At 43.9% G+C, this 16,679-nt stretch overlaps 1 protein-coding gene across 12 annotated transcripts in view; it reads left to right on the top strand.

The window, feature by feature from the left end:
* Window positions 1-4,937: 4,937 nt before the first annotated feature.
* Window positions 4,938-16,679, top strand: part of grip1 (glutamate receptor interacting protein 1) — a 52,363-nt gene continuing 40,621 nt past the window's right edge. For 9 of the 12 annotated variants that reach the window (XM_086146459.1, XM_086146462.1, XM_086146463.1 and 6 more), the window contains exon 1: window positions 16,030-16,310. In XM_086146459.1, the coding sequence (XP_086002585.1) occupies window positions 16,175-16,310 (136 nt within the window). In that variant the 5' untranslated portion in view covers window positions 16,030-16,174. Of the gene's footprint in view, window positions 5,128-16,029; window positions 16,311-16,679 lie in introns of those variants that run through there. The other 3 variants (XM_086146468.1, XM_086146469.1, XM_086146473.1) reach the window with 1 other exon arrangement.

Consider the following 16,679-nt stretch of genomic DNA (forward strand, 5'->3'; position numbering starts at 1 on the left):
ATGACATTGTGTGTGTCTGTTTCTGTGTTTGTGTTGTTTGTCGTGAAGAGGTTTTCTAAACCCCTGAGATCCCTGGTTTGGTTTTTATACATTTTTAATTTCTAGGCTATGTGGGATCAGCATAAAGACTAATTGTTATTTGCAAACATGCAGTGGCTTAGAAACAGATTTATTCATTCAGGGATGCTGTGTTGATTTAATGCATCAAAATAATTTTTCTCCTCTTGGACCACAACCAGGACCTCACAGCACTACCTGTAGCTCCTGTTACATGATTCAGACCCAACATGCTCAAACGAGTACTTCCAAGTTCTGGCTTGACAGAAATGTTAATTCGGTTTCATATTTTCACATAGGTAAAATGATAGAAGCCATGGGTGAAGTCAGAGTTAGTGTACGGTGAAGCTAACTGGAAATGAACATCATGCGCAGGCTTGGGGGTCTCAGGAGGTTGAAGAACCTGTCTGTGTGATAACACCATGAAGTATATTTAGAAGGTTTCAAACACCAGATGGTCCTCACTAATAATGTCCACCTGTCCTTTTACGGACGGACATGCCCGTTAAAATACTTCATCAGACATTTTTGTTGCACCAAAGTCGGAGAGGCGGCTCTGTGTCCCAGGGAGAGACCGCTTTGACTGGTGATTGCTGGAGGCGATGAAGAGTGTTTTTGGAAAATGCTGCTGTTATCAGGGGCGTCTTGGTAGTTTAGCGCTCAGATGTGTCTCGGTAGACCAAGAGGAACTCCATCTGAAATTCTCCCTGTGTGAAGTCTCTATGTTCTTCTGCCTGGGTTCCGGCATCAGTGGGTTCACTCAGAGCTCTAAATGCTCCACATGTGTGAAAGGAAGACAACAGTTGGATGTCTATACGTGTGGCCCTCTGATTGCCAGTTGCCCATCCATCTCTGCAAACCTCTGTAAGCAGGAGCAGATAATCTGAATGAATAGCACCCTCTTGTGTTTTGGGTTCACAGTTCAGTTGACTGAATACCTGGGTTCATTTTGTAGCTTCTCCATGTTGATTTTTGCACAATGATTATGAGTTTGGTAACTTGCCACCACCACCATCAGCACCCCAGGTCCTAATATGAATATTAAGCCAGTCACAGAGTCTACATTGGATTTCCCAAGTTTAATTAGATTTATGCTTTTGCAAGTTTAAATCAAGCAGCAATTAACTGGCGGGCTTCTGCATGACAGGCAGCCATCTTGCCATGGATGGAGGGACCGGGGGGGCGAAGCGATGGAGGAGGGGCAGTGAAGTGGAAGAACTAGTCTCTGCAGGCGACGAGACAAAAAGCAGAGCCTGACCTCAATATGGGGACGGGAGGAGACTCAGTCATTTTGTTATCAGTTGCGGCAATTAAATGTCTGTCAGCGACCCTTCAGAAGACAAAAACCTCTGCACTGAGTTCATTCAGTCGTCCATCCAGCCGCCCATTCATCCATCCATTCAGTCATAATGAGCAATCAGGAATGTATGCTAGTACATTACATACCCCTGGAAAGGTCAATAGTTATTCAATTGTTTATGATTCCTGTGCAATATATTGGTTGGTTATCTGTTCATTGTTCATTCCCCCTGTCTTTTTCTCGTTGATTATTTTTCCTGCTGAATTGAGGCAACCTCCCTTGTAGGGGAGCAATAAAGGGATTATCTTGTCATTTAAAATGTCAAAACACCACCCACCGCTATTCTAAATGTCTCCCAGTTATTTTGGATCATAAATTCACAGGTAAAATATTAAGCAATCACCGCAGCGTCGGCACAGGATCAGTGAGGATAATCTATTATTATCCAATATGTAAGTGACACTGACCAACAAAGTGTTTCCAGGGTTACATCTTGTCCTCTGCAGGGTTGGGGAGGGATTATTAAACTCTGATGTCCAAGAATGAAAACTTGCTCATTAACACCACAGCAGCTTGTAACAACAGCTATTTGAGATTTTAATTTAGAAAGGGTATCAAACATTTTTCATAAACATAAGAAAATAGTTGTCCGATTATACCCATCAAAGGGTCCCGGGGGCGGGAAGCAATCACAGTTGACTTCGGGGCCAGAGGCAAGGTTTAACTAAATTGGCTCTGCTGTCAATGAGGGCCGTGGACTGTAAAAGAGACACAATTCACACCTACGGACATGTTAGTCCTTGATTAACCTGCTGAGAACATGGCGGGAACAGTGGGGTTAGAACCAGTCAGCTGTCTACCTAATAAAATTACATAAAAAAACACTGACACTTTGATTCTAAATTCACCTCTTATGCTTTTGTGGGCCATTTTCCGCCTAAGTTTCAGGTTTTTGTGTTGTGTTGTTTTTGTCTTGCGAGATCAAGGACTCTCTTTCTTCACTCTCCTGTCGCAAGCAGATCTTCTCGATGCATCAACCGCTCCTCTGACCTCGAGGTGACGTTTTGACCCACAAACTGACTTCCCTTAACCACTTGAACATGTCAGCTGGGCTGTAAAACTGCTCAGCCTGGAAAAGTTTTGTATGTATATGCGTGTGTGTGTGTGTGTGTGTGTGTGTGTGTGTGTGTGTGTGTGTGTGTTAGGGGGTTGAATTCCTCCGGGGCGAGTCAGTGCAGGTAGGAGGGACTTCAAAAAGCTGCATGTTTGCATGTGTGTGTGTGTGTGTGTGTGCCGGTTAATGTGCCTGTAGGTTAACCGACAGAAATGTGTCTCCACATTGTGTGTTTTTTTTTAATCCTTTTCATTTTCAGTTTTGGACAAGAGATCTGCAGGATCGTCCTGCTTCACTATTCCAGCATAGACACAGAGTCATATTCCGGCTACAGAATAAACCAGGTTAAATTCTGGTTGATATATTTAACAAAGAAAGCTTTTCAGGATTCTTTACATAATTTTCAGTTGTTCTTGTCTTTGTTTGTTTTTAGGTAAAAATCTAACAAATTGAAACCACTTTCTATGACTTTTTAGTTACTTTGAAAAATATCTGCAGAATACATTTGGGAACATTTTTAGATAATTTTGATGATTCTTAGATCTTTTTGAAAAAATTCAAGAGGAAATAATAAAATCAAAGCAAGATGGTGGGACACACACACACACACACACACACACACACACACACACACACACACACATATATATTGAGAGCCGGAAAGAGAACATGAAAACAATATTTACAACTCACTAATACAACTTATTTTAGACTCAATTGCAAAATTTATGTTTGTCTTTGTGTTCAGAAAAGGAAAGTAATTTAAAGTCTATATTTCCCTCCCAAATGAGACACTTCACTCTCTCCCACCCTGCTTACTTCATATCTTGATCAGGTAATTAGTGAGGCACAATTGAAAAAACTGTGGCGTTTTGATAGAACAGAATTGTGATTAAAATCATATTTCTCAGCAGTAATGTTTTGAATAACATAAAAGACAGCTTAAAAAAATGACACAGATATTATTCAGAAGAAAACCCCCAGAGTCGTTACAGGTTGGCAAGGACGTAGGTAAGCTAACATGTTAATCAACTTGTAAGTTAGCAACCTAGCTTTAGCCATGTCAACAGGTAGGATGCTTACAAGTTCATATTGGATTGTTTATTGTTCTTTTTTTGTCTTAAACAGTTTTTATTTTATTTTAGGTACAGGAGTGTTTAGAATGTGCTTTTCTTCTCCACCTGTGATGTTTTTAACTGAAGCTGTGAAAAAAAACCCTGTATAGCTATAATTTGGTGGGAAAGTTTTCAGATGCACCTGGATTCCTAACAGGCTAGCTAGCAGAGGTAGCTAACATGTCAATCAACTTGTAAGCTAGCTACCGAGTTTTAGCCACATCTACAAATAGGCTGTTTGCAAGTTCATACTGGAATTTTTTATTGTTCTTTTTTTCCTTTAATTGTTTGTTTTATCTTATTTCATGTACAGGAGTGTTTAGAAGGTGTTTTTCTTCTCCTCCTCTCATGTTTTTCACCACAACTGTGAAAAACCCTCAACAAACTAAATACCTAAAATTCAGAGGGAAAATTTTCAGGGGCGCCTGAATACCTAGCAGGCTAGCTAGCACAGCTAGCTAACATGTTAATTAATTTGTCAGCTAGCTACCAAGCTTTAGCCACATCTACAGGTAGGATATTTACAAGTTCATATTGGATTGTTTATTGTTCTGCTTTTCCTTTAACTGTCTGTTTTTATTTTATTTTGTGTACAGGAGTGTATAGAAGTTGTTTCTTCTCCTCCTCTCATGTTTTTCGCCGCAACTGTGAAAAAACCCCGACAAACTAATTAGCTAAAACTCAGAGGGAAAGTTACTAGCAGGCTAGCTAACACAGCTAGCTCACAATTAATTTGTGAGCTAGCTCCCAAGCTTTAGCCACATTGACAAGTAGGATATTTACAAGTTCATATTGGATTGTTTATTGTTCTGTGTTTCCTTTAACATTTTTTTTTGCGTCCAGGTGTATTTAGAGGGTGTGTTTCTCCTCCTCCGGTATCAGAAGCCGGCATTCTTTGGCCCGCCTGATCCCCCCACCCACCCCTGTCTCCGTCGCTATTAATGAATGAAAGCGGGCGGAAGTCTGGCAGGCGAATAGCTGAAATACCTGACGGAAATTTGTGTCAGTTTAGGGCTCCATTTTGACCCCTAAAGAAGATGGAGGATTTAATGCTGGGGTTATTTTTTCCGGGTCTTCTTCATTCCTATTCTCAACGGTCATCATGTCAGTCCACCATTTACACCAACCCTAGCCCTCACAGAGTGGGAGAGCGAAGCGGAGGCTCCAGTTACAGAACGGGAGGGGGGGGGGAAGGGGGTCAAGAGACATAGTAAAAGAGTGGAAAGGAGAGAGAGAGAGAGAGAGAGAGAGAGAGAGAGAGAGAGAGAGAGAGGGGCTCGCGTGCCGATGAGAGGTAAAGAGAGAGAGGGTGGGGAGGTAGAGCGCGCCTGGCTCGCAGCGCACGCGGAGGTGGATCCCACTGTAGTGCAGGAGCCGAAGCTAATGCTAACTAGCCATGTTGCTGTCGTCGCTCCCCCTCCCGCTGGTAGTGGTGTGTGTCTAATAGCGAGCCGCCCTGGACTCCCTATCCGCCTTGAGGTGCATCATGCCCGGCTGGAAGAAAAACATCCCGGCCTGTCTCCAACCGGACCAAGAGGGAGGTGAGACCGGACCGCTCAGATTCACGCCGACTGAGCATTATCTTGTACCTGTGTGTGTTTGCGTGCGTGCGTGCGCGCGCTAATTATCGCCGGCGCTATCTCCTCGAGCGGCGGCGTGCTTTTGGCGCCGCCGGTAGAGCTCGCGCAGGGCTCGCGTGGAAATTCGTGAAAGTTGTTACCGGGATGATGCGTGTGTTAATCCCACGCAACGGGAGAGGTTACCGTGACGTTGCGGGGATTTTTTTTTTTGGACATGACAACTCGCGTGTTACCGTGCACGCCGATCAACAGTGACCGGTTAGCAAGGCGGAGCGGAGTCACCCGGCTTTGTGTGTGTGTGTGTGTGTGTGTGTGTGTGTGTGTGTGATAGAGAGAGAATGTGTGGGTGCACGTTGAACAGGCCAACTAACGGTTAAACGGTGATCGTCTTTGCTGGTCAACCGAGGGTCTGCCCTTGTGTGTGTGTGTGTGTGTGTGTGTGTGGTTATGTATGACGTGCACCTTCACCGGGGCCGCAGCTCCCGGTTTTACGGTGGAAATGTGTTGACCCTGCAGGTTGTGTGACGTCGGAGGGTCAAAGCTGCAAGACGAGATAACGCACACCCAAACCGGCCCCATGTTTTCGACCGGAACCGGCGAGTGTTGCTGTTTCGCCGCCGCCACCGGTTTTGCGCTCGTTAGTGACGGTAACGTTTGATGACAGCATATCTTCGGAGCCTCCGGTGTTTTCGTAACACTCCTTCACCGACACACAACACGGTGTGTGTGTGTGTGTGTGTGAGGGTGGGTGGGTGGGTGGGTGGATGGGGGTGGCACCTGTCTGTTTATCTTGAAGTTTATTATTATTATTGTTATTCAGTGAAATTAACGAAATCTTTTATTTTGCGATCCGTCACTTAAAAAAACAGTCTTGTCTGGTTTCTGATAAATAGTATTTATCTTTCTATTTTCCTCAATTGATTTTATTTCATTTGTTTCAGTAATATCTTGCATTTCATTTTTTGGGGGGTGGTAAGTGTTAAGAATTAAGCTTTTTTTGCAGATTTTTCAGCGACTTGATAATTTTGGCTAATTTGTTGGTCATTTCTGGATCTGTGCAGTCATATAAATGATATAAGTCATTTATTTTATGGGATGCATTGCTGGTAATCTTAAAATGAAAAATCAATAAAACAATAAAAATTGGTATTTTGAAATAGTGAAACTGGGTTTTCAAAGTGTAGGTATACTTGATGGTAGATGGATATCAGTGTCTCACACTTGCATTGATTATTGATCTTCTAATGGCTCTATCAATACAAATGGATGGAGCGTTAAAGCCCTCTGGAGCCAATTTCAGTTGACATTGGGACAAGGGGCCGGATTTGACCTGGACGGGTCAGCTGTCTATCCCAGACATTCAGACAATTAACTCTTGTTCAGCATGGACAATTTAGAGTGCCTGTTGGACCTACTGACTGCATTTTGGTCTGTGGGAGAAAGATGGAGAACCTGGAGAGAAGCCAGGCAGGAGACCATGGAGACTCAATGCAGCTAGAGCCCAGGCAGAGGAACGTGGAGATCCAATACAGTGAGAACATGGAGACTCCTCACTGTGAGGACCCAGGTCGAAGAACATGGAGACTCCAGACATGAGAACATGGAGACTCAGCACAGAGAACCCAGTCTACCACAGGTTGAGATCCAGGAAGCCTCTTAAGGAGAGGAGACAGCTCCAACCACTGAACCACGGTCCATCTAGACACCAGTCATCATTTTTTTCATTTGGAAATTAAAAAAAAAAAAGTATTTTAAGTTTTTTATACATCTTCTTCAGAACCCCGGACACTTCAATCTTAAAGGGTTGTTTTTTTAATGGTTCATTTCTAACAGGGTTAAACAATCATTTAGCCTATTAAGATGTTATTTTCTCATTATTGAAAAGCAAAGTAAACAGTCAGAAGATACCTTTTAAATAGCTGAGAAAGGACATTAAAACCGGTCCAAAACGTCTTGCTTAAATACAGCATGAAATTACCAGATGAAAAAATAAGATCAATGAAAGTAATTTAAAAAGTCAATAGCTGCAAAGTATTAATTGCATCGATTTAAAAACAAAAAAAACAAAAAACAAAATTAGCAAATAAATGACTTCAGCCAACAGTTACAACACCTCCAAATCAGCACGTGAACATGACGATTTTTTTTTTTTTTTAATTTGAAGAAAATCACTTGTCGTTCATGTTCCATCAAAAATCACAGATTCCTGATGAAACACTGTCGCTCTGGTCCATCGGGAAACACGTTGCATCACAGGAAGTGGGTTTAAAAAGTTGACGGGTCCTCATCACCCGGCTGCCCCGCAATTCTGCCTTTACTCTCGGTGTCGGATTCTGCAAACCCATTTTTAGCTCCCATTTAAAAGGAATGATGGCTGCTTCTGGCCTTTACAACCGTCACACACTCACACACACACATTTCTGTCTCGTGAAAAATTGTCGCACAGTACATTAATGAATGAGGATTTGAAGTAGCGGATGCGGCGTATCGGTACTTGATTTAACAAGGAGGAGTTTTTGCAGCTGTAGGGATATTGTGTGTGTGTGTGTGTGTGGGTCTGATCTATTGTTAGTTTGTGTAGCGACAGGGCCGATGACAAGCGGCAGATTATGAGCGATGCTGCATCCAGTCCAAGGATGGCAGGAAAAAGAATTATATTCTCTATTTACTTATTTATTTATCCGTGGACAGTCCTAGTCTGCTGGCTGTTGACCGTCTAAAGGGGGGGTAAATTTGCGCAGATCCAGTGTTTGCAGGGTTGTGACCAGGTATACCCTGTTTTGAATTCTGTATTTAAATTCATTCAAATGGTAATGACAGAGGATTCATGTTTCCGCCTGAAAACCATGCCAATTTGTGTCGGCTGTCCAGAGATCTGAACCTTTGCTTTGGAATGAAAAGGTTCCAGCTTCTGATCCAGGTGTGATTGGATTTTTTTTGTGCGGCGTCTCCATGTTCTCCGACTTGGGTGTTACCCAGGTTCTCGGTGTTCTTCCCACAGTCCAAAAAGGTTCACGAGAGAGTGAATGGTTGGATATCTCTATCCATGTCTCTGATTGACAGGCGACCGGGTTAGATCTTGTTCTTGTCCCAATGTCTGCTGGGATGTGGGATGGGCTCCACCCCACAGCACTCCGTCGGATTAACGTTTAGCATAACATACATAACGAGGGAATTAATATTGCAACTATCCCCATATCCACAAACAAAGTAAATGTTAAATAAATCTCAAATAAAATCAGGCTTTGTGAAGTGCAAATTCATTTGTCAGCTTTTTAAAATCCTTTTTAATTATGTTTCACACTCATTTTGCATTTTGTTTAAATTCTTTTTAAAGCCGTAATCATCTGAATTGGAAAGGGAAGGAGGGAAAAGAAACATCTGAAAAAAATAATAAATCTCTTGTTTGTAGGCTCTTTGATATTCTAATTTAAAATGCCTGTTTGAAGCTGGGATAAATATCCATGAATTCACAGGAGAAAAGGCAGACAATTCGATTGTGAGGAGGAAACACGTTTTTTTTTTTATTATTTCCGACAGTCGGAGTCGATGTGTGTCGGTGTAACAAGTCACCTGGTGGCTCAGCATCGCTCTGCATCCTGGGGTTCCGAGATTCATTCACGGATAGCTTTAGATTTGCTAGGAGTCGCTCGAAACTTTTGGCCAAAAAGCTGGGAATTTTCTCAAGAAATTACCCTAAAACATTTTTGAATAAAAAATTCTGACAACTTCACAGGGAATGATCCAAAAATTAGCATGTAATTACTTCATTAAAAAGCCAAGCTAAAAATAATTGGAACCCATCAGCTTCTTAGCCACAAATGTAAGAGGAGATTTAAAAAAAGATAATGGAAGTAGTTAAAAATACTAAATACTCTCCTGCTGGAATAGGGAAGCTCCTCCTGCTTTGTGAGGAGACGCTAAAAACAGAAATGATGTAAGAAGATGTGAGAAAGGAAACGGCGTCTGAGTAGCACCGCGGAGGAACAGCCGTACGTGGGGGCGGCGGGACGGACTGCAGTAAAAATAGATAAGAGGTGAATAATAGATAAACGGGCCATCGGCGAGTCAAGTACAACTGTAGTAACAACTTTCCATGGTGTCCGCTGCCTCGAATGCGGACCGTCCAACAGTTACACGTACCCGAGGCCTCTGCGATCGGCTCCTCACCCTCTAGTCAATGTTTCAGATTTTCTGAAACAGTAGAGAAGTTCACCTTATGCTAAAGGTTTCCCCATGCAAGTACATCGCAGCGTGACAGCGTTTGACCTCATCTCCAAGCTTACCTGGCCAGGCAGGAGTAGACCCCGAGTAAGACAGTAGTATACCGTTGACGTGCGATGGTGTACTTTGGCCAGATAGTAGTACACCCCAAGTACACATTAGTATACCAGAGCCGTGCGGTGGTAAACTCTGGACGGACAATAGTAGATCCTGAGTAGACAGTAGAATACCAGGGGGCGTAGAGTGATGTATGCTGGGTGGACAATGGTATACTCTGGGTGGATAGTGGTAGACGCTGAGTAGACCATAGAAGACTGAGTATGCAGTGGTGTACTCCAGGTGGACAGTAGTAGACCCTGAGTAGACCGTAGAAGGCCGTCGATGCAGTGATGTACTCCAGGTGGACAGTAGTAGACCCTGAGCAGACAGTGGAAGACTGAGTATGCACTGGTATACTCCAAGTGCACAGTAGTGGACCCTGAGCAGACAGTAGAAGACTGAGTATGCAGCAGTGTACTCCAGGTGGACAGTAGTGGACCCAAAGTAGACAACGGTATACCAGAGGCATGTATTGATGTACTCTGGTTGGACAGTGGTAACTCTGTAGAGTTTAGTGCACCAGGGGCTTGTAGTGGTGTACTCCGGGTGGACACATTTAACACCCTAGCACGCGTCAACAGTAATGCACATAGTAATGCTGGGCTTGTTTTGAAGTAATTTTTAAATTCCTTATAGGATGTTTGAGTACTTTAAAAGACTTGATACTACAGAAAGTACCTGATAGTAGCAGGAAGTATCTGTGGCCGGTACATTGGTGGAAAGGCTGAAAGGGGTGCGTTGTGGTTGTGCGTATTGCGGTATTCATTGTAGTATCGTGTGTTCGTTGTTTCTGCGGGCGGACACAATGAGCGTGATGTCTCCCGGCCTTTTTTCTTATTGTCGTCCTTCAGATTAAACCTTCAGTTCTACTGGAAAAAAAGATGCATGACTGGTCGTCATGGAAACACATTTCCGTGAACGTCACTATGTTTTTCAAAATTCAGCTAAAATTGCTTTTATGAAATTCTCCTGAAAGCCAAGATGAAATAGCTATACAACTGAAACTAGTTACTATTCAAATCTTAAAAAAAAAATCTGAAAAATCAGTCAGAGATAAATTGAAAATAATTGATGAATCACATAATTTTAATAATAAAATTAAATTAGTTTTTTTTTCTGTGATTTTCATTTCCCTCCTTGCTAAATTTCAAGTGGACCGTAGAGAGAAATCCAAAAACCCCAACGTTAAAACACCAACAATGATGAGGATAAAAGGTATAGCAGCAACGTTGGCTGAAGAAGAAGAAGAGGAGGAGGAGGCGGTCAGACTGTTTCACTTTCCAAATCAATATCTTCTCTGGATGAAAGAGTCCTTTAAAAAAGTCACTTTCGCACATTAAAACAGCGCAAACCACAGGCGTGTGTGTGTGTGTTTGTGTGCGTGCGCGCGTGCGTGTGTTTGTATGACTATGACATCATCCGCCGTTTTCAGCCTTTTGACTAAGAAGCAGAGAAAATAGCTAAAACACACTTGCACAAAAGCTCACATTGGAGTATGCACACACACACACACACACACGCTGCACGCACACACACACACACACACACACACACGCTGCACGCACACAAGGAAAAGTGTCCTTTAAGAGGTGCTGATGTCAGAACTCTGCTCATCTTTGTCCTCAGGATTACTGAAGCAGACCTGTGTGTGTGTGTGTGTGTGTGTGTGTGTGTGTGTGTGTGTGTGTGTGTGTGTGTGTGTGTGTGTGTGTGTGTGTGTGTGTGTGTGTGTGCATCCATTTTCCTCAGCTTAATGTATTATCCCTATCGTCTCTGACACATTTTACCCAGAGACTCTGACTCTCTCTCCCTCCATCTTTTTCTTTCTGTGTCTCTCTTTCCCTGCATCTCTCTGCCTCCCTCCATCTTTCTCTCTCTCCCTCTTTATCCGTCTCTCTCGCTCACTGTGACCATGGTACAAAATGCTGACTCTTAGTGTGTGTGTTTGTGTGTATGCGTGTGTCACGGTGACTTTTATTTAAAGTGTGTGTGTGCGCCGTGCGACGCAGCGCTGCGATGTCAGCAGAGGTATGTGCACGTGCATTTATGTGCACGCCAGAGTCCCGCTTTAAGGTCTGTCTCGTGTGTTTTCAACAGAAAAGGCTAACCTCACCTGACTCAGGTGTAGCGTGCTGTAGTGATGTCACACACAGGCTCCGCCCCCTCCAAATTTGACCAATCAGCCACCAGGGGAGCAGTTCAGACGTCTTTGTTTGGGTTATTTGCGATGCCAAATTTTGATTGATTTGAATTTGTTGATACATTTTTGAATATAGTTTTTCTGTTTTGAATATGAAAAACAAGACTTGAATATTGTTTTTCCGTTCTGAATTATATGTGTGTATATATATATATATATGTATATATATATGTATGTTATATATAGATGTGTGTGTGTGTGTGTATCTTGTTAATTTTAGGCTTGTTTTCAGGAAGCTGTGAGTTTTAAAGGCAGCTGTTGATTTGATCTTTTTTTCCTTGCAATATTTTTGACCATTTTTATCAATTTATTGCTGATAAATCAGGTGATTTTTATTTTTCTTGAAATGTTTCTCTTCTCCTCCAATTGGCTTCCTGCCTGTATTTCTGTGTTTTTTTTGTTTTTTTTTTCCAGGATGATTGATAGGGGAAAACGCAGCCGTTTAAGAGAGAAACAACAGTTCAAATATAACTTTGTGAAGAAAAAAAGCAGTCAACGTTTCAACAGACAGTGCGGCTGCTACTGCAGCTCTGGGCCACGTCCAGGTGGCCGAGCTGCAGGGACACACACACACACGATCGCAAACTCATTTTCTCCATGGATAAGCCCAGCATGGACACACATATGAGGACACACTCACATACGCATGGTATGTCAGCGTGTCTCTAATGGTCGGATGCTACAACCTGCCGAGCGACTCTTTGTCTTGCGTCTGACCCACAATCACAAATCAGCTGGAGTGGCCACGGCCTCCTTTCTATTGATTTGTTGATGACTCCATGCCGAAATAGTCTTATATTGCAAATTCTGGTCAAATTTAAAGGGGAAATTTTAAAATGATGCTCACTTTAAAGACTTGAAATTGAAATATTTCCTTATTGGTTGATTGACCAACTTTGAGAAATCCCATCAATAACTGACCCGTTTGTATGTGAGGACGCAAAGCCAGCGACCTGTAAGGATAAATACAAAGTGCATGCGTGTGTTTGTGTGTGTGTGTGTGTGTGTGCGCGCGCCTTCAGGGAATGAATAGAAGTCAGTGTGTCCATTAGGAATCAAGGTCAGCTACTCAGCTGTCCATTAGTGGCCCGGTGTCTCTTTGTCGGTCCAGTTTCTAGGTCTTTCCGTGTGTCTCCCATCCCTCGGGCTTCATTGATCACTGTCTGTTCCTCTGCTTCAGCAAGACTACACACACACACACACACACACACACACACACACACACACACACACACACACTTCCAGCCAGCATCCAGCACTCCATTCCCCAGCTGCAGTTCCTGTCTAGCACAGCAGGGGGAGTAAGAGGATAAACCGTGAGTGTACGTTTGTAAAAGTCTTAAATTGATGGTTTAGGTTTAATTTATGAACAACTCTTCATTTAAATATCAGATGTTTACTTTTCTTGATTATTTAAAGGACATTTTTAGCAAATTCAAAAAGTGGGGATTTTTTTTCTTCCAATTTCTTTTTTCTTTTATGAGAAAGGCAATTAAATGGCATTTTCTCACGAGGGCTATTAATTGAAATTGCTGAAAATTAAAGCGATCAAACGCAGTTAAACATGAAACCGTTAAATCAAAGAAGGGTTTTTTTTTTTATCTGATGTTTTGCAAAAACAAGCTCTATGATGGTGTGTCCACAAAGATTGTGTGTGTGTGTATGTGAGAAGCATGGAGAATGCGATTACACATATACACATATGCGCGGCGAGTCGTCCAATCAGGTTAGGGAGCAGTAGAAGCCCGAAGCCAGATGCAAATGAGCCTCCTGTCATTTTTAGCAGCAACACCCCTCACCCCCCTCCATCTCTCCTTTCCTCCCTCCATCTCCTCCATTCTCCCTCTTCTCTCTAGATTTCCACCCCTCCTTCACACTGCCTCTGTGTCTCAATCCTCCCTCTCTCTCCACCGCCGTCTCCTCAGTCCCCATCATTGGATGCGTCTCGCCAATCTCAACAGTTTAACCGCCGCTGTATCTTTTCCACTTCCTTCGTCAGAGGAAATCACTTGTCCGATGAAGATCTCGGAGCTCCTCGTCTTCAGAGGATCGTTTGAAGCCCCCGCCTGATTCGACAGCCTCCCTCGCCAACAAACAATTCCCCGCAAAAAATAACTGAAATCCTTTCAGTTGTTTTTTTTTTTTTTTTCATCATTTATCATTAAGATTTTGTTTAGCGTCCATCCCTCAGATTTCTCTGCCCGGTCAGTTTGCCGCAACTAAAATGTAAAATTTCTCCCTCTGTGCAGGAATGCACCAAAAAAAAAAAACACATTTTCCTTCAGCTGTTATCTGTAACTCTCATCCTGCTCGCAGGGTTCGGGGAGGAAAGTTTTAGAGCCAATTGTAGCTGTTCCTGGGTGACAAATCAGATAGAACAGCGAAAGTGACGCCTCACACCGAGTAACAGCATCAATCAATCTGTTCATTACTGATTAATTACTGACCTCTCACAGTGATTCACTGTGTGTGTGTGTGTGTAAAAGCGCCAGCCGGTTGTCCAGTTGCCTTCAAAAAAAAAAGCGTTGTTTTAAAAGCTTCTTCCCTCAGGCTCAATCAATCTCAAACCCAAATTAGATTATCTCAATTTAACTAACTAAAACCAAAATACCCATCCAGAAAGTCTTTGAGTTAAATTTTATTTTTCCAGGTGACCAGACACCTTTATTCACCCCCATCATTCATAGATATTGTGGCACGTGTGTGTATCGGTGTCCGTCATGTTTCAGTCAATATATTTCCCAGCAGCCGCAGCTGATGTGTCAGGACACGCCAGGGGTCAGAGGTCAGGGCTCACACACGTTAAACACAGTACACTGACTGTCCCCGTAAGCCCACCACCACCACCAGACCTGTCAATCACTGTCTCTTGGCCCTCGGGTGCAGCGCTCAGAGATTTACTGCCTGTGTGTTTCCCGTCTGTTCTCTAAACGCCACCTCAAGCCATGCAGATATTGTGTGTGTGAGTGAGTTGTACGTCTGTTAGTGTGTGTGATTTTGTAGTTTCTCTGCATTTAACCCATCACGGATGAACCATGAGCACTTCGAGAAACGAGGAGGAGCCGGGAATCCAACCAGGAATGTTCCCTTCCAAGGACGTTCTATGTCAGCACACGAGTATTTGCATACACATAGTGTATCGTGTTTGCGTATTTGCGTTTGTGTGTGTGTGTGTGTGTGTGTGTGTGTGTGTTTGAGCCGTTTTATAGAGGTGCTGTGGTGTGAAGTCAAACAGTCAGCTGTGTGTGTGTGTGTGTGGTCAGTTGACCAGCTCATCTGATCCAGTGTGGAAACAGGAAGTGGAGCAAGATAGACTCTTACTGAGACTCTTCTGTAGACGGTCTCCCTCCCGATTGAATTTTATTTCGAGATATTTATAAAAATTCTGCCAAGCTGACCGTTAAACTGTTGCTCAGGGGGGTCGAGGTGAAGGATCAAGGTTTTTGTTGCTTGGTACCAATAAAACTGCAGATACGCCTCTGGTCGTCTTCACACAGCGATGTAAGCTTCGCCTTTCGCCCATCACTCTTAACTTCACGGAGGACGAGGGGGTCACGTTGGCGTTTAAGTCAAAAGTGCACCTTTGGAAGACTTTGTCGTCCCGTTTACTCACGGCTGCAGCGCCCGCTTTCGCGAACAGCACAAGGGAGGAAGGGTCAGTGATAACTCACGGTGAGCGGGCGGTACGTGCATGTCACGTCAGAACACTTTTTTTCAAATTTATCTGCAACTCACTTCCACTTTAGTTGATATAAATGTAGCGCTCCCTCTGGTGGACAGAAGGTGTAACGTGTTTTCACCTGTTCTGCTATCACATCACCAGAAGATTGGAATCTGGACTCCTATTCCTCCTCTGCGTTCCTCCCTTCTTACGCCCCCCCCCAGTGTTCAATTACAGACCTCCCTGGAATTCTCACACACACACACACACACACACACACACACACACTCCCCTCCCCCTTCTAGGAACAGTGCGGAGCGGAGTGTGTGAGAAGGGGTAGGAAGGTAAGAAAGGTTAAAGCAAAGAGAAGGGACAACACACAGGAAGTGAGATAAAGGAAGAGGGGGATGAAACAAAGGAAGTGTGAGGAAGCTCTGCTGATTCTTCAGGAGCACATCTCCAGTGTGGACACACAAAGCCTGCTGGAGGAGTGGCGCGGGTGTGTGTGTGCGTGTGTGTGTGTGTGTGTGTGTGTGTGAGTGAGTGAGCTGCGAGCCCTGTGATTGGCCGAGCCTCACTAGATGCACCAGAGGAGGAGAGGGAGGCTGCAGATAGAGGCGAGAATACAAAGAGAGTGTGGTAGCGCGTGCTCCAGATGCGTGTGTGTGTGTGTGTTTGTGTGTGTGTAGCACAGCCGAACAGGCGAGGAAGAGGCAGGATATCTCTCTCTCTCCCTGTGGGATGGCACCTCCCGTCAGCTCACGTTAGCCCGGCTGTTAGCTGATAGCCCGGCCCGGTTCCGGACAGCGCCGGTGGCCGCAGTGATGGAGCGCTTCCTGGCTTTGCTGCGCCTCCTGGGCAGGAGGAGGAGAGGGAGGAGGTACCGAGCAGACGACGACTACCAAGAAGGCTACGAAGACGTTTACTACTACACCAGCAAGTACAACACGCACCTACTGAGTGAGTGAGTCCCGCTGACTAACACAAGGGAGAGACAGAGAAAGGGTGATAGTTCATTGTCTCATTGGAGAGGCTTATCAACAGATTACCAAGAAGTGTGTGTGTGTGTGTGTGTGTGTGCGGGTGTGTGTAAGACACGGCGGCGACCTTCATCCATAATACAAGACTGTACACACACTAGGTATCCAGGTGACGGCGTTGTCCAGGTGGTTTGTGGGTAATTACAAGGCAGGAAGTGGAATGTTGAAAGACGCAAATTCCAGGTGTGGGCTCAGTTCCTCAGAGCCCTCTTTGTAGTTAGTTGGAAAATTTGCCGGGGGTTAGTGGGAAAGCTTCACAGCGTCCAGGAAAAAAACACACACTCATACA

The sequence above is a fragment of the Fistularia commersonii genome, chromosome 5, assembly GCF_037954325.1.
Source record: "Fistularia commersonii isolate RoL2024-O1a breed Wild chromosome 5, RoL_Fcom_v1.0, whole genome shotgun sequence".
NCBI classification, from domain to species: Eukaryota; Metazoa; Chordata; class Actinopteri; order Syngnathiformes; family Fistulariidae; genus Fistularia; species Fistularia commersonii.